Source organism: Engystomops pustulosus, chromosome 4 (genome assembly GCF_040894005.1).
Source record: "Engystomops pustulosus chromosome 4, aEngPut4.maternal, whole genome shotgun sequence".
NCBI classification, from domain to species: Eukaryota; Metazoa; Chordata; class Amphibia; order Anura; family Leptodactylidae; genus Engystomops; species Engystomops pustulosus.
The window spans coordinates 118,864,608-118,888,826 of NC_092414.1; the positions used below are offsets into that span (position 1 = coordinate 118,864,608).

Consider the following 24,219-nt stretch of genomic DNA (forward strand, 5'->3'; position numbering starts at 1 on the left):
ATCTTCTTTTGACACGAGGCTACATGGCTTCTGCAGATTCGTTACAATGAGCCAGTGGCTCATTGTAATGAATGTGCTGCAAAAATGCCATATATTGCAATACAGAAGTATTGCAGTATATGGTAGGAACGATCTGACCATCTAGGGTTAATGTACCCTAGATGGTCTAAAAAAAAGTGAAAAAAAAAAAGAAAAAAAAAGTTTAAAAAATAAAAAAAATTAATAAAATATAAAAAATTCAAATCACCCCCCTTTCCCTAGAACGGATATAAAACATAATAAACAGTAAAAGTCACAAACATATTAGGTATCGCCGCGTCCCAAAATGCCCAATCTATCAAAATATAACAAACGGTTACGGGCGGCGGTGACCTCCGAGGCGGGAAATGGCGCCCAAATGTCCGAAATGCGACTTTTACACCTTTTTACATAACATAAAAAATGAAATAAAAAATGATCAAAATGTCGCACAGACCTCAAAATGGTAGCAATGAAAACGTTGCGTCATTTCGCAAAAAATTACCCCTCACACATCTCCGTGCACCAAAGTATGAAAAAGTTATTAGCGTCAGAAGATGGCAAAAAAATGTTTTTCTTTTTTGTACACATTCGTTTAATTTTTGAAAATGTATTAAAACACAATAAAACCTATATACATTTGGTATCATCGCGATCGCACCGAACCAAAGAATAAAGTAGGCATGTTATTTGGAGCGAAGAGTGAAAGTCGTAAAAACTGAGCTCACAAGAACGTGACGCTTGTGCGTTTTTTTTTCAATCTTTCCACATTTGGAATTTTTTTTCAGATTCGCAGTACACGGCATGTTAAAATAAATAACATTACGGGAAAGTAAAATTTGTTATGCACAAAATAAGCCCTCACACAGGTCTGTACACGTAAAAATGAAAAAGTTATGGATTTTTGAAGTTGGAAAGCGAGAAATGAGCCGAAAAACCCTGCGTCCTTAAGGGGTTAAAGGGCAATTTCTTCTCACAAAATGAGAGACAAATTTGAGGATACAAATTTATAACCCTCTTTGACACTCCTCCTAAGTGACTCAATTTATCAAAGGGATTCATGACCCAGTACAACATCAAACAAATGTTATCCTGAGATGGGGTCATTAGAGACTCCAGAGTCACTAACTTAGAGGCAATAAAACATTACACTGCCCAAGTCATCTAATTAACCACTTAGCGCTCCGCGCCGTAGCTGTACTGCGCAGCTTCCGACGATTAGCGCTCAGCGCAGTACAGCTACGGCGCAGAGCCGATGCCGGTTCAGCGCTGCATAGCAGCCGAACCGGCATCGTTAGCCACGGGATTTCAGCGGTGATTTACCGCTGACATCCCCGGCTAACACCCGCGGTCGGAGTGGGCTCCGATCGCGGGTGTTTAACCCGTTAAATGCCGCGGTCAACGCGACCGCGGCATTTAACTTGCCTTCTGGGGGTCTTTACCCCACGATCGGCCCCCCCGCACCGTTTTCGGGGGGGCCGATCGCTGTTTTGGCTCCTCTGGGGTCCGATTGGGACCCCAGAGAAGCCTGGAGGGTTTACCTTTAAGATGGCGTCTGTGACGTCATCTTAAAGGCAAAGTGTCAGCCTATGCATCTGCATAGGCTGGCACTGATAATACCCTGCAATACATTAGTATTGCAGAGTATTATCAAGAACAAGCAATCAGATGATTGCTTGTTCATATCCCATGGTGGATCATGTAAAAAATGTACAAAATAATGTTTTTCAATAAAAAATTACCTTATAAATCACTAAAAATGCCCATAAGCCCCAAAACATATAAAGAGACATATAACGCTCAAAAAAGTCTAAATCATAACACAAACCCCACATATATAGTATCACCGCGTCCGTAACAATCCGTAGAATAAAACTAAATAACTATTGAACCCATATGATGAACGCCGTAAAAAAAAAACGTCAAAAACCCGCCAAAAATTATGATTTTTACCTATTATATCCCACTAAAAATGCAATAAAAAGTGATCAACAAAACATATGTACTCCAGAATGATATTGTTGCAAAGAACAACATGTCCCGCAAAAAACAAGCCATCAACCAGCTCTGTAGCCAAAAACGTAACAATGTTATGCCACTTGGAAGACAGCGATGCAAAAATGATAGATTTTTCCCCACATTAGGGTTTTATTTGGCAAATTTAGTAAAACATAAGAAAAAATATTCATGTCTGGTATCCCCGTAATCGTATCAACCCATAGAATAAAGATAACAGGATTATTAGGCTATATGGTGAACACGAAAAAAAAAAAAGTAAAAAATCCAGTACAGAATTGATGCTTTTCTACTCATGACCTCAAAAAAAAAGTTCCAAAATTTTCAACAATAGGTGATACCAACCCCAAAATGGTAACACTGGAAAAAGCATCTCGTCCCGCAAAAAAAATGCCGTCACATGGCCCCAATAACGGAAAAGCGAACATTTTATAGCCTTCAAAAGGGGGCAACCAGAAAACTAAAATCCTGGCAGCTGCATGGTGCTCCTTCCCTTCTGCGCCTCGCTGTGCCCCCATAACACAAGTAATGTCCACATGTGGGGGGTCGCTGCACTCAGGGGAAATTGTAGAACAAATTTTATGGTGAGTTTTCTCTTTTTATCTTTTGGAAATGTGTAAATTTTAGGGCTAAATGAACGTATAACCGACAAAATTTGACCATTCTAAATTTCACCGCCATTTTGATTCAATTACTATGAAGATCTCAAGGGGTTAACAATTTTTGTAAGTGCTGTTTCTGATAGTTTGTGGGGTGCAGATTTGAAAATGGGTTGGTTATATAGGGGGTTTTGTTGCTAAATATGTAAAATTTGATTTCAAACAGTATTTATCCCCAAAATAGTCAATTCCGAAAATACGGAAAATCGCTATTCGATTTGTAGGCAGCGTGACGTCAAAATAAATTATCCAAACATTTAAAAAATTATGAAAATGAAAAGTAGACAAATGGGAAATGTTATTCTGCAAGTTATTTAGGTGGTAAATCTATCTGCCTGAAAACGCGGTGATTTTGAATTTCGAAAATGGCAAATTTTTCTAAAAATTCATCATTTTTTTCTTTTTTTTGTAAATAAACGCAAAACTTATCAGCCAAAATTTACCACTAAAATGAAGTACAACATGTGGGGAAAAAACAATCTCAGAATCGCTTTGATAAGTAACAGTGTTCAAAAGTTATTACCACAGGAAGATACACTGGTCAAATTTCAAAAAAAAGTTGCGAGCCTTAACCTGCAAACAGGCTGCGTCCTTAAGGGGTTAAGGACCTCTTGTCTCAGCTTTGTTATTGTCTTTTTGTTTACATTTTTTTGCATCACTTCTCTGTTCATTGTGTATAAGATCTGATTACAGTAATGATTATAGTGTTGGCTCTGGTGTGCATTGTGGAAGCAGCAACTTTGTGCATCATACATCGATATGATGCACAGACTTCCGTCCCTGGCAGCTAGATCTGTCCGTAAGTCAGCACTTTCCATGTTCCATGATTAGACTGATCACAGCAAGTGTGTTTTAGCCCATATACACATAAATAAGCAAATTAGACAAGTACTAGGCAGCATAGTTTGAGGCAAAGCACACACATTTTCGTATTTATTATTTATATGTGTTTTGGTTAAGTATTATTTTAAATAATTTTAGTTTTACTATGTCCTACATTAACTTTAAAAAATGGTGTTTATGTGAATATGGAAATGTTTAAGTGATTATAAATTAGTTCATATAACACACTAAGGGTGATATCATCTAAGGTCTTTTGCCCCCTAACATTTGCAAAATCTACCACATGTATGTATCTGATCACATTAAATCACAGCCTGCCTCCATGGATTTTTAGTTCTCCCATGCCTCTGTGGGGGCATACTGTGATTTAATGTGATCATATACATACAGGGGTAGATTTACAAATGTTAAGATTAAATCACCTTGGTCAAGTGCTGAATGATGTAACAGAGCTCTCTCTCAACGTTCACTATCATTGTACTTACCTCAGGTGAGTTGCATATAAGTTTACAAGCTTGTAAAAAAGTTTGGATTCACACTGAAGGCATCAAAACTATGAATTAACACATGTGGAGTGATATATTTAACAAAAAAGGGTGAAACAACTGAAAATGTCTTTTATTCTAGGTTCTTCAAATAAGCCACCCTTTGCTTTGATTACTGCTTTGCACACTCTTGCCATTCTCTTGATGAGCTTCAAGAGGTAGTCACCAGTAAATGTTTTCACATCACAGGTGCCCTGTCATGTTTAATAAGTGGGATTTCTTGCCTTATAAATGGGATTGTGCTGTGCAGAAGTCAGGTGGTCAGCTGATCTAAGTAAAGAAAAACAAGTGGCCATTATTACTTTAAGAAATGAAGGTCAGTCTGTCTGAAAAAATGGGAAAACTTTGAAAGTGTCCCCAAGTGCAGTTGCAAAAACCATGAAGCGCTAAAAGGAAACTGTCTCAAATGAGGAACGCCCCAGGAAAGGAAGACCATGAGTCACCTCGGGTGCAGAGGATAAATTCATCCGAGTCACCAGCCTCAGAAATCGCAGGTTAACAGCAGCTCAGATTAGAGACAAGGTCACTGCCACACAGAGTTCTAGCAGCAGACCCATCTCTACAACAACTGTTCAGAGGAGACAGCAGGCCTTCATGGTAAAATAGCTGCTAGGAAACCACTGCTAAGGACAGGCAACAAGCAGAAGAGACTTGTTTGGGCTAAAGAACAGAAGGAATGAACATTAGACCAGTGGGAATCTGTGCTTTTGTTAAAATTTGAGATCTTTGGTTCCAACCACCGTGCGCCACAGAAAAGGTTAAAAAATGGACTCTACATGCCTGGTTCCCACTGTGAAGCATGGATGATGAGGTGTGACGGTGTGGGGGTGCTATTCTGGTGACAATGTTGGGTATTTATTCAAAATTTAAGGTATACTGAAAGAGCATGGTCACCACAGCATCTTGCAGTGGCATGCTATTCCTTCCGGTTTGCATTTAGTTAGACAATCATTTCTTTTTCAACAGGACAATGACACTAAACACACCTCAAGGCTGTATGAGGGCTATTTGACCAAGAACAAGAGTGATGGGGTGCTACACCAGATGACCTAGGCTCCTTAGTCACCAGACCTGAACTCAGTTGAGATGCCAACAAGTGCTAAGCATCTCTGGGAACTCCTTGAAGACTGTTGGAAGACCGTTTCAGGTGACTACCTCTTGAAGATCATCAAGAGAATGCCTAGAGTGTGCAAAGCAGTAATCAAAGCAAAAGGTGGATACTTTGAAGAGCCTAGAATATAAGACATATTTTTATTTGTTTCACACTTTTTTGCTAAGTATATATTTCCGCATGTGTTAATTCATTGTTTTGATGCCTTCAGTGTGAATCTACAATTTTTATAGTAATGAAAATACAGAAAACTCTTTGAATGAGAAGGTGTGTCCAAACTTTTGGTCTCTAATGTATATTCCAAGACCAGCACTCAAGCACTGGATGTCAACAGTAACTTTATTACCACTTTGAGTTTTGCATGTTCTATTTATTATGATATATATAAAACTAGGTACCAAATTTGCAAATTATATTCATATCCAGGAAAATAATATTAACGGATATCCAATACAAATAAATATGTCATTAACCACTTGTTCTTTTAGTAACAGTTTTAGTTTATCAAAAAGTAGAGATACAGTACAGTTCTCTACTTTCAGAAATATAGTACTGTAATGCTTGTCTGATTTTCTATTACATTGTGTAACCATTGGATCATCATTGCTTTTATTGGCACCTTACCCCTTGGAGAACTTAAGCAATTATTCAATTTTCCTTTTTCTGAACTCAGGGAAACAGTCTGGTCAGTGGGCACTAGATGATGTCCTCATTGGCATGAATGACAGCTCTAGGGCAGGATTTCAAGATCAATTTGATGGTTCCATTGACTTACAAGCAAATTGGTACAGAATCCAAGGAGGCCAAGTAGATATTGCCTGTCTTTCTGTGGATACCGCTCTTGTGTTTACTGAGAACATAGGTATGTATTTTTAATCAATTTTACAGAATTTTATAATTCACATATTTTTAAGAATTAAATGACATATTTATCCTTGAGATGCCTTCTCACATCAAAAGTCTTAAGTGGAAGTTATTGAACCCATGTATTGTGTTATATGAGTTTGTGGACTGATTTATCATCCACCTCTCTCATTGTGTACTTTTTGTCCTCAAGCATTTTATTTTCCTGGTTATTTACCACGATGCTGCTACTTCATGCTTTAGCCTCTTTGCAACACAAAATATAATAATATGACACAAGTGGCAAGAGTTTCCACAAATTGTATGTCAGGGTTCAGAGTCTGTGGACCCTCTGATGATTGTACTAGCCGACACCCGGGACCGAAGTTTAAGTGGCACCTGGTCTTCACCAGAGCCTGCTTCAAAGCGGGAAGGTCTTGCTGCAGCGGGGTGCAACTAGGGGGGAAACTAGGCCTACGGTGGCAGCCAAGGTAGTAGAGAGATGCAGGATGCAGTCACAGCCTGGGATGACAGCAGGAGAACAGCTTTGGGAGGAACGCTGAAACTCACAGCAGGAACACAGGGGATGGCACACGGAACAGGCAGGAAGAAACGGACTGGCACATGGAACAGGAAGGCAGGACCTGATGACGAGGAACACTGGAAACACAGGAACAATGAGGAACACTGGTAACATGGGAACACGATGCTGAAGACACAGGAGCCTAGGAACGCTGGAGACACAGGAGTGTAGGAACTCTGGAGAATGGCTTTCTCTTCCACAGTAACAGCTTTGGGAGGCTTGGTTAGGAAACCATGGAAGCTCCTAGGAGAAGATGCGGCGAGGAAGGAAGGGAGGTGCCAGATTATAAGGCAGAGCCGGATCAACCAGCGCCAATCAGGAGGACGCTGGTCCTTTAAGACCTGAAGAGCCGACACGCGCGTGCCCGAGATGGATGGGAAGCAGGCTCATGGAGCGGTGAGTATAGGCCTGGGATCGGGGAAGCAGGGACAGCGGCACACAGGGAAGCACGGGTGTGCCCGCAATCCACGACATCTGTGACATTGTATAATGTTGCTTAGCATGCAGCAGTTCATGAGCAGAGCTGATATCACATATAGCTATAAATGAGTGCTAAAATAAAATAAAAAAGAACATTGAATAGCTGGTACCACTCAATATACTACCTCACATTGATACAATCCTAGGCAAAACCCAAAAAAGGACAAAAATGGTATCTACTAGCCTCTGACGCACTCTCCTTTCTAGCACATTTAGAAAAAATAGTATATATAATAATAAAAATAAAAATATAAAGAAACAGACCATATGCAGTATTTCAATTCATATAGTTCAGAGTAGAGGAGCTTTGAACTGTCGGCAGCTGATTCTAGTGACGTCCTGTGCCTTGCAGGAACTTCTAGCGGCTGCAGGCAGGTGATGTGTCGCACAGCTCATTCAATCCCTTTAAAGCTACTAAAATGTCATTTCTTGTAAGGTTCAGATATACTTTACAATCAAAACAAAAAACAGCTAAACTACTGGAAGTTAACAGCTGCACAAATGTATACTAGTAATACCAATACTAAAAATAAATCTTACCAATAAACAAGGGACAGAAGGTCCCGGGACAATGAACTAGAGACTAAATACTAGGCGTCAGTAAAAAAAAGACTTGAAGACCCCCATGTGTATCACTGCCTATAGCAGCTTCCTCAGTGTGATAGGGCTGTGGCTTCATAGGAAAGGGGGTATGACCTGCAGTGCCACAAAACTGGCACATATCCTGGTATAAGCTAAGCCCTAAATATGATGTAAAAGTAAGACTAAAGAGTGTTATTGAGTCTAACTTGCACTGTTTAAATTTTAGACCCGTTCTAAGCTTGTTCGATGCAGCATTTTAGATATTTCGTTTTAAACTTAAAGTTAACAAAATCATTAAAACATAATCTTTTTCTGGTATAACAAATACAAAATGTAAATTAATAACAGAAGTTCTTTTTTATATTGTATTAAAGGAAAACCCCGCTATGCTGAAACATGGGATTTTCATGTCATGCCATCTTCTTCTTTACAATTTGAATTAATTATGGGATGCAATAAGCCATCAAGTGAGTCCCACACAGTTCAGTTGCAGTACTCAATAAATAATGGAAGAGACTGGCACCAGGTTACTGAGGAATGTGTGCCTCCCAGCTTTGGTTGCCTGCATTATACAGAAAGCTCTGTGTACTCTTCTGAAAGATTCCAAACCTGGAAAAGAGTTACTGTCTACCTTCCCCCTTCCACAATGTAAGTTTATAGGTTTTAATAATGTTTGAATTAATTAACATCTTATTATTATTATTCGCATGGCTGTTCCTCATTCATATTCTGTGATAGTGGCCAACCTTCACTAATACTATTGAAATATTTTATGGTGACACCTGGTTGACAATAAGGACTAGATGAAGATTTTTTGTAGCATTGCAGATTAACTTTAACTATTGAATGAAAGCAGCAGTCCATAAGACTATATACACAGTTGTGAAGTCACAGGGAGCAACAATCCTCCCAAAAATAGTCGGCACACACATCTGGTCAGAGATGCTACTGGAAGGGGTTTGTGTCTGGGACCCAAATAGAATTTTCAAGAACTTTCTCAGGTCTCCTCAACACTAGTCATATTTTTTTTTATGCAGAAATATTTATAAGAGCAAATTCTACGTTTCTAAATCAATATTCTGCACATGACATATGCTTACATTAATATACTTCAGATCAAGCATTCTATTTATTTTAAGCAATAATGTATTGCATGAGATTTTAAGTACCATAAACTAGATGTATCACATTTCACCACTGTGGATGAGACTAAGTCAGCACCCTGCATATTAAATATGTTTTTCAAATAAATAAATGATTGACTCTGCACTCATGCAGTATTGATTACAGATTGTGATATAATTGTGTAAATGTGCTTTGATTTTTATGGCAGCTCTCCAAGGACTCGCTTCAGATGGATACAGAATAACTATGGGCCTAGTGCAGATGCCTGGGCCCTTGATAATGTCATTCTTTCATCCGGATGCCCTTGGATGTGTTCAGGACATGGAGTATGTGAATCAGGACACTGTGTGTAAGTTCTTAAAAAATATACTGGCTAAGGTTGACTGTTATTTTGGAATAATAGATCAAAAAGAATAACACTAATATTAGGTGTCCAACTATGTCTCGAATCTTGATCCATTTAACAATTTAATTTATTATTATCAATTTCATAAAACAATTACACTTTGCTCTCCCAAAATATCCACATTTTGTTGAGTTTCCTATGTGTTAAACTGAAATAGAGAGAAGGCATTGTCAGAAAAGTGCTAAAGAGAAATTATCATGCAAAGCACCTTTTGATCCCCTGGACTGATTGGTCAGATTCGTTATAGAAAACACAAACTAAAGTATCAGTATTCATATATATTAAGTAGATTGTAGAATGTGGTTAAGTTGTCTTCTTTTATTATAAAGTTATGCATAATAAACTACTTGTATTTTAAGTGCAGCTATCTAAAAAATAGAGAAATTAAAGTGTCACATCCACATAAAATATTTAAACAATAACACATCATGTAAAAACACTATATATATATATATATATATATATATATATATATATAAATATATAAAAACATATATAAGCCACATATACACATTACAGGAGATACACTTCTACATAAAAAAGTAAATAAATTAAAACTTTACAGGGAACCTGTCATAAGATTTTACCCCAATTAATCAGTCCCTTCAGGTAGGGTATGAAATGTTCTTTCTACTATTTACTTTTTTTATGTGAAATATCGTCTGTTTGCCTGATATGTTTGCTGTAGCCCAAACCATGTTTTTTGTTTACCCTAGTACTGATTGTCACGGGTGCTTCCACGACCCATGCCTCTGGTCGCGGGCTCATCCATGCCTCTCTGTGTCCCCCCGCACCCTGCTACATCTACTCACCCGTCTTCGCTCCTGCTTCCCAGTCCTTGGCCGTGCATGCGGACCCTCCCTCCTGCAATGCGCTTGCGCCGGCTTGAGAAGATTTAAAGGACCAGCGCACCGTTAATTGGCGCTGGCCTTACCCCACACTCCCTGACGCATCTTCGTGCCCAGTGCTGTTCAAAAAGCTTGTTCCCTGATGTCCTGTGTTCTTTGTGTGATTTCCTGTTGTGACCCCAGTTCTGTATTTGACTGTGATCCTGTTCCGCCTGCCCTAACCTCCTGCCTGTCTCCGACTATGATCCTGCCTAACGTCTATGTACCTCACCTTGGCTGCCACCGCGGACAAAGTCGGACCTGTGGAACGACCAACCCGCTTTGCGGTGAGCTCTGCTGAAAACAAGTTCCGCTACCGGTTCCGGGTGTCGGCTTACTTCATCGTCCGCAGTGGTCCAGTAGGTCCACTACCCCTGGAGCCTGACACTGGTTTTAAATTTAAAACAGTATAAAAAAACCTTTTCCTTTCCAAAGATTGAGATGCTTGCCACTCCCTTTTTTTAATATTTGAATCGTTGAATTAGTTTAAAATTTACACTGTTTTTTTAAATCATGTCCAAAATTATTATATCCAAAATTAAAAAGTATTATGTGGTCCTTTATAGTATTCAATGGGGAAATTAACCAAGCCTTGTACAGCAGTCTACTGGCATAGAAACCTTTTGAATATTATTTATTTATAGAGCAACATTAATTCCATGGTTCTGTACAATCAATAAGGGGCTCACATACATTACATTTAGACTAAAAGGGAAAAATTCAAATACGTTTTCCAAGGTGGGAAATGAAAACAATGCCTTCTATCCTGAATAAAGATAAATGACCCCCATAGAGTTCTATTGTCAATCATGACAAACAGAGGACTGACAACTGACACAGATCAGTGAAAAAAGCACATAATAATGAATTGTTCTGTAAGGCATACTCTGAGGCATACACAGACAGTGGCAGTGAACTTGTTTTTACTCAAGCATTTTTCAGGTGCAGGGCTACAACTGACTCCTGTAAGGAGCTGGAGTAAATTGTAGGGACCTGTCATAACACAAAACTAACATGATTTTCATTGTCGTGTTAATCTACCCTGAGACAAAATGTTCAGCAAAGTATTCCAGCCTTGTATTACAATGTTATATATGAAGCCATGCCTATATAATAACCTGCTCAGGACATATCACTTTTATTTCCTGAGCAAATCATTGCACAAGTATGATCCTATTCTTTATTTCCACACCAAACCAATATGATGGGCCCAAGAATGTGCCTAATACACCCTAACATGTTAAATATTTGGAAATAAAGCAATGCAAGAAATGTCATAGCTGTATCTATATTTGTATATATGTGGCATCATTATTTATGCTATAATTATTTGCGGAATCAGGGATTGGGGGGTTGGAGATTTGCCATATTGTCCAAATAACCTAGAAACAGCTATGTATACTTATGGTATACAAATGGAGAGGAAAATTTCCAACCAGAAATGGGAAGAAAGCAGAAGAAATATGAAAAGAGTTGTTTGTTCGGAAGATGAAAGACTGCACCACAAAAATGAATGCAGTTTCAAATTATGTAAGTGTGGAGGCACAGGGATGGTAAGTTGTGTTTATATTGGTGGTCATGTATAATTTATAATTGCCTTTGATGACAAGTTTTGATATATACTATTAATAAATGTTGACATTTTTAGGTGTGATCGGGGTTATGGAGGTCCATATTGTGTCCCAATCATTCCATTACCTTCGATTCTGAAAGATGATTTTAACAGTAATCTGCATCCAGACCAGTGGCCTGAAGTATATGGAGCCGAAAAGGGAAATCTGAATGGGGAAACTATAAAATCAGGGACTGCACTTGTCTTTAAAGGGGTTAGTACTTTTTTAGGTATTTGGTCAATATGAGTCTTTTCATTTCCTAGTTTTTTTCTAGTCATACTTATATATAAAATTTGAGCTTAAATGAAAGTATTTAAAAAAAAAATCTACCATAAAAATCCATCATGATAAACCAGGGAGGCTTACTTAGATCCAGACACTGTGACTGTAGTAAACTTCTTATTTTTGTTATCCATGGCCTCCTTCCTTCTAAAATCAAGTTTTACAATTCTGCTAATGAGCCTTAGCAATTACCCTATCCCCTCTGTTATCTGGCTTTACAGACTGTTACACTTTCACACCCTCCTCTCTTCTCCCTCAGCACTTGTGCAGGAGGTACTCACTGCACAGCTACTGAGAAAGTGGAGGGAGGGTAAGACAGCGTAACAGCCTGTAAAGCCAGATGACAGAGGGGCATCAGGGGCCCCTCAGGCTTATTAGCATAATTTAAAAACTTTATTTTAGAAGGAAAGAAGCTATGGATAACAAATAAAAGAAGATAATGACAGTCATCTCAAACCAGTGTCTTTATCTATAAGTAAGTGTCCCTGGTTTCATGCTTGATTTTGATGGTATATTTCATTTAAGGTACTTGCTCAATTTATTTTAAATGAATGCTGGTACTAATAAAAAAGTAAAAACATCATAAATTAGGAAAATATATTTAACTATGCTAACTATAAATGTATTTCTTATCTTCAGGAAGGATCCAGAATGCTTGTCTCAAGAGATCTAGACTGTACCCATACATTGTACATTCAGTTCTCATTCAAATTCATAACCAAAGGTAAGAAATTAGATGTTTTGTGTCTAAAATCTGTTCCTGGTACCTGTATCCAAGATGGCGGCGCCCACACTCTGCCAGGATTTAAATGCCTCAGGCAGCTTTGACGGGGGCATTTACAGGGTTAACATCAGTAGGTGTTTGCTGCAATATGCATCAAACACCCACCTTGTATGGAGAGGGCCCAGCCTGTGAGCCCTCACCATACACCTGCAGCCGACATGTGACGTAATAGTATGCCACATGTCGCTTAGGGGTTAAAATAAATTTGTGGTTATTTCTGGAAAATCTAAGTACTCATTTTAAACCCCTAAAGGAAATGTTCTGTTGGACACAATAACATTCTGCCTAGAGCATGCCCCAAAATCATCAAGTAACTGCAGTGTGATCCCTAAAGACCTGTATGTCAGACACGGTCACAATCACAATATATGTGATAAAACCTTTGCTAAGGACTAGTTTAGAGGTTAACACCTTGACTGTAAGTGAACTTGGCATTGTGGTCTACAGGGATCTTATTCCATATGTTAGCAGATCTGTTGGCATAAAATAGGTTCTTATATGTAATATTAAATTTAGTTTTTATATAGCTTCCTGTTTTATAACTTGACACTAAAATAGCTAATTAAACTGATTCTTTACTGGGTGATACTTAAGAATACCTATCCATTATAATAAATGGAATGTGTTTGTCTTATTTTAGGTGTTCCCGAGAGGTCCCACTCTATTCTTCTTCAGTTCTCTGTCACAGGGGGAATTACCTGGCATCTTATGGATGAATTTTATTTTACACAAAATACTGATGTTCTATTCCTGAATGTTCCTCTACCACCATCAGCACAAACCAATGCAACCAGATTCAGACTCTGGCAACCATACCACAACGGTAATGTAACACCTTTTTTGTTATGGTGTGTCACACAGTAAATAGCATATAAGAGATGCGATGGAAACTACATAAGTTTGAGGGGAGAAAAAATATATCAGGAAATCTGTATATAATTTTCATGATGTATACATTCAATAATAACAAAACTATTTCAGATGGTTGATTCAGTATGTAAGGTGGAAGCATGCATTTCATAAAGAAAATAAAGTAACATAATGACAGACCTTTATTTAATCTAATATTTAGAGGGATTTTTCAGTAGGAAGATATGTATGACCTGTCCTAAGGATAGTAATAAATATTTGAAGGGTTGGAGTCTGACACCAGGCACCACACAATGAGATGTCTAGGCTGTCAAATTGCTGATGTCTCGTTACTGCTAACCATCTCAGAGCTATACATTGTATTGCAGCTGAGCCCCCTTCAGTTTAATGAGAATGAGTTGTACAGAGGTGATCTGACCCATGACTAATGGTAGGTCCGAGTTTTTTTCTTAAAAACTCGATTAGGAATCTATTGTTAATAGGTCTGTTCCATGGGATATTCTTATAGAAAGTATTTCATAAAATGTCAAAAAGTGAGCCTAACAAGAGACGCTTTCCATCAACCATTCAGGCTTAAACAGGAGAAGGCTATACAGGCAGTCCCCGGGTTACATACAAGATAGGGTCTGTAGGTTTGTTCTTAAGTTGAATTTGTATGTAAGTCGGAACTGTATATTTTATCATTGTAATCCCAGCCAGAACTTTTTTGGTCTCTGTGACAATTGGATTTTAAAAATGTTGGGTTGTCACCTCTGATAACTGTTACAGCTGTTTATAGTAGCCTAGGACTAAAGTACAATAAATTACCAATATCCAGTGGTCCGTTTGTAACTAGGGGTTGTATGTAAGTTGAGTGTTCTTAAGTAGGGGACCTGTAAAAGCAAAATTTTATCTTGCTGCACCAGGATGTAAATTCTTATCAGTACCAGTGAATTTTCAAAAACTCTCTGCCGCACCCTTGAAATGGAATCATAAAAAAACTTGACCCTATTTTTACTTGCATTATATCCCATTCCAGGTTAGTCATGAGATTTTTCCATCTGAGACCCTTGTAAACCATCATTAGCTATGATTGTACAAGGTATGCTCCTTACTAAATTTCCTGAATAGACGTGGAGTGCATCCTCTCCTATTACTCCTTATGAATGTAAGGTATTATTAAAAAAGGAAAAACTATACGAGTCTGGCACCAGAAAACTTTATAAATATTTCACATTTATTAGTCATGTTTTTATAAAAATGAACATATAAAAATTAAAATAAATTGTAATATATTTATTATAAATAGACAATAGAAATTATAGATATTAAAATATATATTGGCACTACAACCTCTATTTTGTTGCCATCCTTTTTTCAATTATTAAAAAAAGTAATTTTCTACACTTCATTCCATTCTAGTTTTGAAACTTTTCTTTGAGCATTTAGGAATTTGTTGTGTGAATTATAACATTATAAAAAACAAATGGCAACAGAAAACAGACTTATAGTAAATGTTATTATCATAAATGTTAAAGCGAACTCATCACTACATTTTTCACAAATACAGCTAGTGGCAGGTTCTTATAGAGCCCTATTAACCAACTGACACCCTTCTTTTAGCTAAAAATTGTTCCCCACAGATTCCCATTTATTCAACATTTTAATTTTACCTAATATCTACGGATATCTATAGCGAGTTGAGGTGGACGTGCCCTTCTCTGGCTGAATTGCCTCGTCGCCTTGCTTTATTAGCATGCAGTAACAATGTCATGTCACCAGGGTGACCTCATTGCAGGTCCTTTAACCTCCTAACATTGGCAAACTGTCTGAATCTGCTGTACTTTTATTATACACCACTATTGGCTGCTGTTTCTCAGTCATCATGTGCTGCACTTCTGCTCCTCACCACTGCAAGCTGCTGTAATTGCCCTTGAATTCCCCCTTACCAAAGATGGTGGATTAAATGTATCATGGGGGCCATCTTGTTTCCTGCTTGGAGGCCATCCTGTTTTCTGTTTGGGCCTATAAGAAAACCATAAGACAATCCTAACATTGCATGTGCTTGTTACAGTCTCCTGCTCCCTTAACTGACTTAACCAGACTGTTTGTACCTATGTGTATTATACCTGCTGTGATCTACTTTACTACCTGCATTATTGTTCCAACTCCTTAGTCTATCCTTATGCTTGCCTCTCTCCATCCGGCTACTGGATTCCAGCTGTGTCTACCAGTATCGTAATACACACTGTACACCAAGCATACTGTATATCTCATGAAATCACAGCACATCATATATACGTGAAAAATGTGATGACAGGTTTCTTTAAAGAAAATAATCAGTAATCACACCACACATTAAATGCTGTAGACAGTTTGGGGCTCCAATTCTGAAAACATAAATAGTACAGGTTGAGTTAACTCTTAAAGTTATAAATGAACTCTTCACACGCCTGGGCGTAATAGTATGTCTCTGCAGGAAGATAATTCCTGCACCAAGAAGTGCTATGACACCCAGCTTCTGGCACCGACAATGGTTGTCAGCTGTATATTACAAGTGTTAACTCCTTACACGCCACGGTCATGCTTGACCATGGGGTATAAGGGTGTTCACCCTAAGGATCGGATTTCCTGTGCCACTTATCTGGGGATCCGATTCTCTTCTGGGCAGCCCCAAGGTCTGCCAAGTGCCCTGGGGCTGCCTGAGCAGTCCTACAGTCAGATCCCTTTTGGGTCTGACTGTAAACTGTCTGAGAATGAATTAGTACAATGAATTAGTATTGTAGAGTAGTGTATTGGACATGAATCAGCAATAAGAGCATTGCTGGTTCAAGTTTGTATGCAGTAAAAAACATTAAAACATTAAAATGAAATTAAAAATATAAGCACCCTAAAATGTCACTTTCCCATACAAACACTTACTAAAGTATAAAAACCACAAATACACAAAAAAACACATATTTGGTATTGCCGCATCAGTAACAATCTGTATAATAAAACAGAATCATTATTGTACCCAAACAGTAAATGTCGTAAAAATAAAAACCCAAAAAACTGTCTGAAAAAAAGATTAATAACAAAATGCTCTAAAAAGTGATTAAAAATGTTAAACACTCCAAAATAACATTGCTAAAAAGGACAACTCTACTCGTAAAAAATAAGCCCTTAACCAGATTTGTTAGGCGCAAAATAAAAAAGTAATGCCTTTGGAAAGATTTTCTCCAAATTCATTTTGAATTCAGTAAAATTGGGAAAAAATACAAAAGCCATATAAATGAGGTATTTCTGTAATCATGGCGACCCATAGAATAAAAATAACATGGTAAATGGCCAAAAAAAGGGCAAAAAAATCTTACCAAAATTTGATGATTTTCATTTCCACCACCAACAAAGAGTTAACAATATATCATCGATTAGCTATAGATTAGGGTTGCACCGATACCAGAATTTTGAGTGCGATACGATACCCAGAAAAGTATTGCGATACTCGATACCGATATGATACTTTCAAGAAAAGAAAAAAAGTATTTTTTTAATGTTTAGGGTGCGGTCACATGGAGTGTTTACATTGCGTTTAGAAATGCAATGCAAAAGTCTGATTGCATTTGCTTTTCCTTTGAAACACATGCAATCAGTAACAGTCACCAGTGATTTGCCAGTTGAAGTTTTAGTGTTTTATGACTGTGTAGTATTATATGTGTTGCAAAGGTTGTCCTGGTAATGTTAATATAAAATAGTATACTAAACAGTATAATTTAGGGATCATGTAGACGGGTGTTTCTGATGTCTGCATGCTATTCTTTTTTTGTGGATGAACTGTTTTCTATGGGTCTGTTCACAAGTCCATTTTTTTCACGCATGTGCAGACAGTGAGACAAAAATTGCAGCATGCATCATTTTGTCTCACATGTGGACCATGTACATCCATAGAGGTCAATGGATCTGCAAAAAAATGGATGACACATGCATGATAACAGTATGCAGACTATTTTTTCTCAAATGTTGCTAGGCAACCTACTGGGTAGGGTAAGAAGTAGATTAGAAACCCATCAGCTTTTTTTGCATATGTGAAAAAATTGGATGGTGTACGGACGTGAAAAAAACGGATACAATATGCTGTGAACACAGACACCATGTCCGTATTTTTTGCAGATGGGCAGCGGATACGCCTGTCTGAATGACCCCTTATTCTTTTTTCTTTTTGTCATTTAATTTAACTGTTTTATATGCTTAAAATATCATCATCATCAATATCAATCATCATCAATATTAATCATTATCATCAATATCAATCATCATCAATATCAATCATCATCATCAATATCAATCATTATCATCAATATCAATCATCATCAATATCAATTTCAATCATCATCAATATAAATCATCATCATCAATATCATCATCATCATCAATATCATCATCATCAATATCAATCATCATCATCAATATCAATCGTCAATATTAATCATTATCAATATCAATCATCAATATCAATCATCATCATCAGTATCAATCATCATCAGTATCAATCATCATAAATATCAATCATCATCAATATCAATCATCATCATCATGCTCCCATAGATAACTACTAAGCCCATAGCCTAGTGGTTAGAGGCTCTGTCTCTCGATGGCAGGTGGAGTGTGGAGGTTGTGGGTTCCTGGGTTGGGCAAAAATTTATTTAATTGAATTAAATAGAGACCTTGTCTCTGGGGAGGCCCTGGGAGATGTGGAGACCATATATGGGCAGATGGTGATGTCTCCCTGATGATGTGGTCCCTGCTCTGCCGCTAATCTGACACATCTCTCAAAAGGATTCCCTGCCCAATGTACCCCTGCACAGAGATACAAGGAATCTGTTGAGTCTGTGGAAGGCATTCAATACCACACGTAATAAAAGCCTGGAATTGAACTGTTCTGGCTTTGAAAGTATCGTACAAGTACCGTGATTTTGATGTATCGTGCAACCCTAAGATAGATGCCCCAAAATTATGTACCAGAAATTCTCATGTGGCAAAAAATTAAGTCCCTATATATCCACATTAACAAATTTGACAATGCAGATTTGCTCTGGAGGAGGCTCCTTCCAATCTATGCCCAGCCTGGTGCCCATACACAGGGCAGATTTGAAAAATGGGGCTGTGTCTTAGAGGCCAAAATAGTCCTGAAGGGGTTAAATGTCTGGATTTCTAAACTATTACTTAGAAAATATTCATGAGTATATGTAAATTTCAAAAATTCATGAGTATATGTAGTGATGCCTGGAAGAAGAAAAGCCATAGCCACAGGATAATATATATTTGACAACCTTCATTCTTTTTATTCTCATATTTAAAACAGGAAAGAAGGATGAAATCTGGATCATAGAAGACTTTGTTATAGATGGAAATAATGTAAACAATCCTTCTATCCTCCTGGATACATTTGATTTTGGTCCAAAAGAAGATAATTGGTTTTTCTACCCTGGTGGCAATATTGGTCTCTATTGTCCATATTCTTCAAAGGGAGCTCCGTAAGTCTGATTATTGAAAACTGTTATTTTGCTACTAATACTCACAGGTTTTATAATGGGAAGAAAGGCAGGACAAAATTTTATTCTACAAAACTTGGAAATCTTGGGTCCGGTTTTGGAACAATACCCCTTGTAATACCTGTGGCAAGCGATGGCACTGATTGCGGGTGTCAACTGTTCAAATGGTAGTGGCTGCGCTAAGCCATTTTGGGGAAGATCTGCACTACCAATTATGTAATTAGGGAGCCCTGATCCTCCCGAAAATGACAGCACAGACTGGCTGGATCAATTTAAAATAATTTAACAAGTAAGCAGTTAACACCCAGGCGTAACTGGTGGTCAATTGAGCTGGATCCAAACCTGGACTCAAACTTCTGATAAAGTTTGGGGTAAGGTACTGGGGGTCCGAAGTATAGAATAGTTCAGAATAGTTCAGGTCCACTCAACACTATGCGTAGCTAGTATTCATAGAAGTGTGTGCCCCACTCCATCCCCATTTTGTATAGAGTTGGTGTAAGGGGTGTAAGCCTTGATGAATACCCCCTTCATGTTCAAATGTCGGGAGTAGAGGTTTTAGAGGGCAAATCACATCAGAGTGTTTTTTTAAAGCTTTTTGTTCTTGGACAGGGAGGAAGATTCAGCCATGGTATTTGTCGCCAATGAAGTAGGGGAACATTCCATTACTACAAGAGATCTGGATGTTGATGAGAATACCATTATTCAGTTTGAGGTATGACTAATCATTATTTACATTGATTTAAACAAATGAGTTCAAGTTCTGCAAGTGAAATTGTATGCATTATCTTAAGCCTTTATGTGTGTTGTCAGTCCTGTACCTGTTAGTATTTTTTTCTTCAAATAAGAATAAAATGTACTTTTGTAAATAAAATTACACTACTAAATAAAGATACTACTAAATAAGCCACTGTAACATAGTATTTTCTTTTAATGCAGATCAATGTAGGTTGTACAACAGACAGCAATTCTGATGACCCAGTGAGATTGGAATTTTCACGAGATTTTGGTGCCACATGGCACTTACTTCTACCTCTGTGCTATAGCAGTACCAGTCATGTTAGTTCATTATGCTCCACTGAGCACCATCCAAGTAGTATTTACTATGCTGGAACAATGCAAGGATGGAGAAGGGAAGTCATTCATTTTGGAAAACTACATCTCTGTGGGTAAGAAAAGTTAACTAGTTTCCCCCTCATCTATAGATTTTAAAGATGTTCCTTAAATTTATTTCAGTAACAGCAGATTGCAATTAACATGCATAATATAACCAATTGTTTTCCAATCTATGATAGCGTTTTTTTGGTTTGACAAAAATTAGTCTCTTTAGGCTTCTACTGATAAAGAAAAAAACTAAATAACTTACTACACTGAATCTTCACCGATGACATTTTAACAGTGTCCCAGTCCCTGCTGTTCTCCACTTTCTGTATTCATCCTGACAAGGCAGAAAATGACTGGGAATTACCCCAGCAGTATCAGACCAGCAGCAGGGAGGGATTTGGGAAGGTCAATCTAAGCCTTTAGATTTTATTATCATTTGCATATAAGTGAGTACAATTTTCTATAACTGGAAAAATCCACTAATATTATTATGTTTAGGTGCCTTTATACTTAGTGTTTCCTTTCAGGAGACTAAGAACTACACTGACAAAATAAAACAGTACATGCTTTTACCACAAATTGCTGTAGTCTTGCAATACTTAACACTGACTTCACCTGTTGTGACAAACTGTATTTGGCACTGCAAAAGCACAGCAATTCTTAATGCAGTGTCAGTAAAAAGAAAAATTTGCAATTTTTATGAACACCTGCAAATGGGCAGCTTTGATTCATATAAAGTACTGTACTTCAAATATAGTTACTGAACTTATATAGTTAACTTTTTTATATAGTACATAAAGAGGTAGTTAACGGTTTAATTTTTTCCCCCGGCTATTTAAGTTCTATTAGATTCAGATGGTATCAAGGATTTTACCCAACTTCTATGAAACCGGTGACATGGGCAATTGATAATATTTACATTGGTCCTCAGTGTGAGGAAATGTGCAATGGCCATGGAAGTTGTGTCAATGGGACCAAATGTATTTGTGATCCAGGCTACTCTGGCCCTACTTGCAAAGTCAGTACTAAGAATCCAGACTTCCTCAAGGATGATTTTGAAGGTAAGAATGTCATATTTGTATGCCCAATAACTTTGCATTTCATATTTCGTATTCACCTTTTCACATATATTTAGAAATCAGAAAGTGAAGTGTTACTATCAATACTTAGCAATTTATGACCTCTTTTTGAGCAGCTGAGGAAGTGCATGTAAAGATGCATATTTATATTTGTTAAACGAACACTCCAATCAAAGCTGATTAATTGAATTATTGACTGTGCAGGGCCTTGGTTCTCGCAGGGTTCTAGAAATACAATGAAAATCATTCTCCCTTCAGGCCCTGCACCATGCATTATTCAATGAATTAGCTTTGACTAGAGTGTTCCTTTAAAGGTAACCTGTCATTAAGAACAGGCACAATAAAGCTTACTATCCCCACTGTGCCTTTGTTGAAAATGTTCAGTGCAGGCATCCCAGCTTAAATCTGCCTCCTCCCTCCAGTAAAATAATTCCCCAAACTTTTAATGCCTTTGTCTATGTTGGCTCCACCCACTGGTGCTTAGCTCTGACCATCGCAGGGTGGAATAAACTCCCAATACTCACTGCTAATTTCACCATACAGTGAGAGGGACAGCATTCTGGTAAGAACAGTAAGTGGAACAGGGGGAGGACTTCCTTTCCTTTCAGGCTGAGATTTGAAGAGACCCAGAGCTGTCAAGCAAAAGAAGGAGGTGTGGTTCATTGGCAGCCTGCAGAACTTGACTCTTTGTCTAATCATTTGCATGTCAGAAAAATGGCTGTAACCTGTCACCCATGTAAAAAGCAGTAGGAGCTGCTTACTTAAGAATTTCAGCAGCTCTTAGCGCTATCTCAAATGCAGCAGTGTTACACTGCTAGCTTTATCGGAACCCTCCCTTCCTATTGTACAGCACAGCAGTGTCTGCTAGCTTTATCGGAGGGTTACTAAAGTAAGAAGCTCCTTGTGCTTTTTTATGGGTGACTGGTCCTCTTTAAGGTACAGTGCCTCAGTGGCAGATAATTTTAGATGATGTGTGGTGGACCTATAACCCTTTACCAGCAGGTATTACTGGTGTGAGGGGTAAAATTCTGGTGACAGATCTTCTTTAAAAACCTCTGTTGAAAATTCTGCTGTGTCAGTTTATTAAAAGAATACAATTTTCAGTTCCATTTGATCAGAAGCCTATCCTACGGAATGATGGAACCTGGCGAAGCCTTATCATAAAATAAAGACACTGTGTTATTTTTTGATGAAATACAGTATGTGGCATAAGAAATGGAAGTCACTACCCAGATACGAACAAAAAGCTAAAGTTGTTCCTCTTCTCTATTGGTTCTATAAATACATTTTCTCTCTTGTGCCTACTGAGTGTGATGTTACAGCTGTTATGCTTTGGTCTCCCTCCTGCTGTTCTACCTGATGCAGACTCACTTAAATCCTGAGTGAGAAGCTGCACCTGCATCCCCTTATTCCAACTATTTCTTGTTTTCAGTTTACCATTTTTTTCTGATGATTATGTAAACTTCTGAAAATTTAAATGGTGCCTGCAGGCAGAGACATAAAGACTGCTGATTTCTGGTTTGATTCCACATATAAATATAATTTTGTTACAAACTAATATGTATTTACATTCTTAAAAATAATTGTTATCATTTAAATACATTGATGATATTTTGGTATGGTTGCCTATATTCGCATGAAAATTCCCTATGCCCTATAACAATCATACAGTGCAAAATACCGTATATACCCGACTATAAGCAGACCCGAGTATAATCCGAGACCCCTAATTTTACCACCAAAAACTGGGAAAACCTATTGACTCGTGTATATGCCGAGGCTGTAGTATATAGTCAGCCAGTCCCCATGTAGTTTACAGCCAGCCCCCTGTAGTATATAGCCAGCCCCCTGTAGTATACAGCCAGCCAGCACACTGTAGTATATATCTAGCCCCCTGTAGTATACAGCCAGCCAGCTCCCTGTAGTATACAGCTAGCCCCATATATAAAACCAAAAGAGAATCAAGAGTATTCAGGTTCAATTAAATCAATACTTTATTAAGAAAAAATACATAAAAATAAATATGAAAAACGCACATATTATAAAACATTAGTGAGCTCCATAAAGTATACAGCCAGCCCCCTGTATGCCAAGCACATAAAAAAAATAAACTTAATACTCACCCTCCGGCGAAACTTACTCACCCCCGATGCTCAGCACGGTTCCCGGCGGCTCCTCTCTTCTTTCTTCTCTTTCTTCTCTAGCAGGCAGAGTCGCACAGTATGATGCGGCGGTGTCGCCGCTGATGACTTCATCAACGGCAACACCGCCACATCATAGTGTGCGCCGGCCGGGAGATGACATGGACACGACTCTGCTGGCTAGAGAAGAAAGAAGAGGAGCCGCACCGAGGATCCGGGCGGGGGAGGGTGAGTATTAAGGTTTTTTTAATTGACTCGTGTATAAGCCGAGGTGAGGTTTTTCAGCAAATTTTTTGTGCTGCAAAACTCTGCTTATACACAAGTATATACTGGTACTTAGAGCGTACAGTACATAAAGGTTCAAAAGGATTTTATAAATAGTACAGAGGATATTAAATTTTGTAATATATTTTATTAGAGAAATATGTTCCTGTGTGCTTATTCTCCCTCTGTCTTTTGTCCTTAATTAAGCAGTTTGGAGACAGGATGCTTAAACAATTTACTCAAATACCATTGAAAATAAGAAAGATAAAGTGTCTAGTACCTTAACTTTTCTGAAATAAATTTCTTCAAAGGTTTAGTTTAGCATTTTGATCCTCAATACATTCAATATATATTCAGCCTATTCCCATATAATAAAACCATCTCAATTATCTTAATAATTGTCACACCTGGCACCTGAGATGTCAGAATTTCTAGGTTCTACCATGTTAGTAACTCTTGTGCACCACTCATGGG

The 24,219-nt window shown here is 37.9% G+C and overlaps 1 protein-coding gene across 4 annotated transcripts in view; it reads left to right on the plus strand.

Moving 5' to 3' along the window:
- RELN (reelin) overlaps positions 1-24,219 on the plus strand; it is a 510,672-nt gene that overhangs the window by 386,144 nt on the left and 100,309 nt on the right. For all 4 annotated transcript variants that reach the window (XM_072147208.1, XM_072147209.1, XM_072147211.1 and 1 more), the window contains exons 33-42: positions 5,866-6,054; positions 8,055-8,328; positions 9,014-9,154; positions 11,747-11,924; positions 12,633-12,717; positions 13,418-13,600; positions 18,971-19,142; positions 19,770-19,872; positions 20,097-20,326; positions 21,102-21,322. In XM_072147208.1, coding sequence (XP_072003309.1) covers positions 5,866-6,054; positions 8,055-8,328; positions 9,014-9,154; positions 11,747-11,924; positions 12,633-12,717; positions 13,418-13,600; positions 18,971-19,142; positions 19,770-19,872; positions 20,097-20,326; positions 21,102-21,322 — 1,776 coding nt within the window. The remainder of the gene's footprint in view (positions 1-5,865; positions 6,055-8,054; positions 8,329-9,013; positions 9,155-11,746; positions 11,925-12,632; positions 12,718-13,417; positions 13,601-18,970; positions 19,143-19,769; positions 19,873-20,096; positions 20,327-21,101; positions 21,323-24,219) is intronic.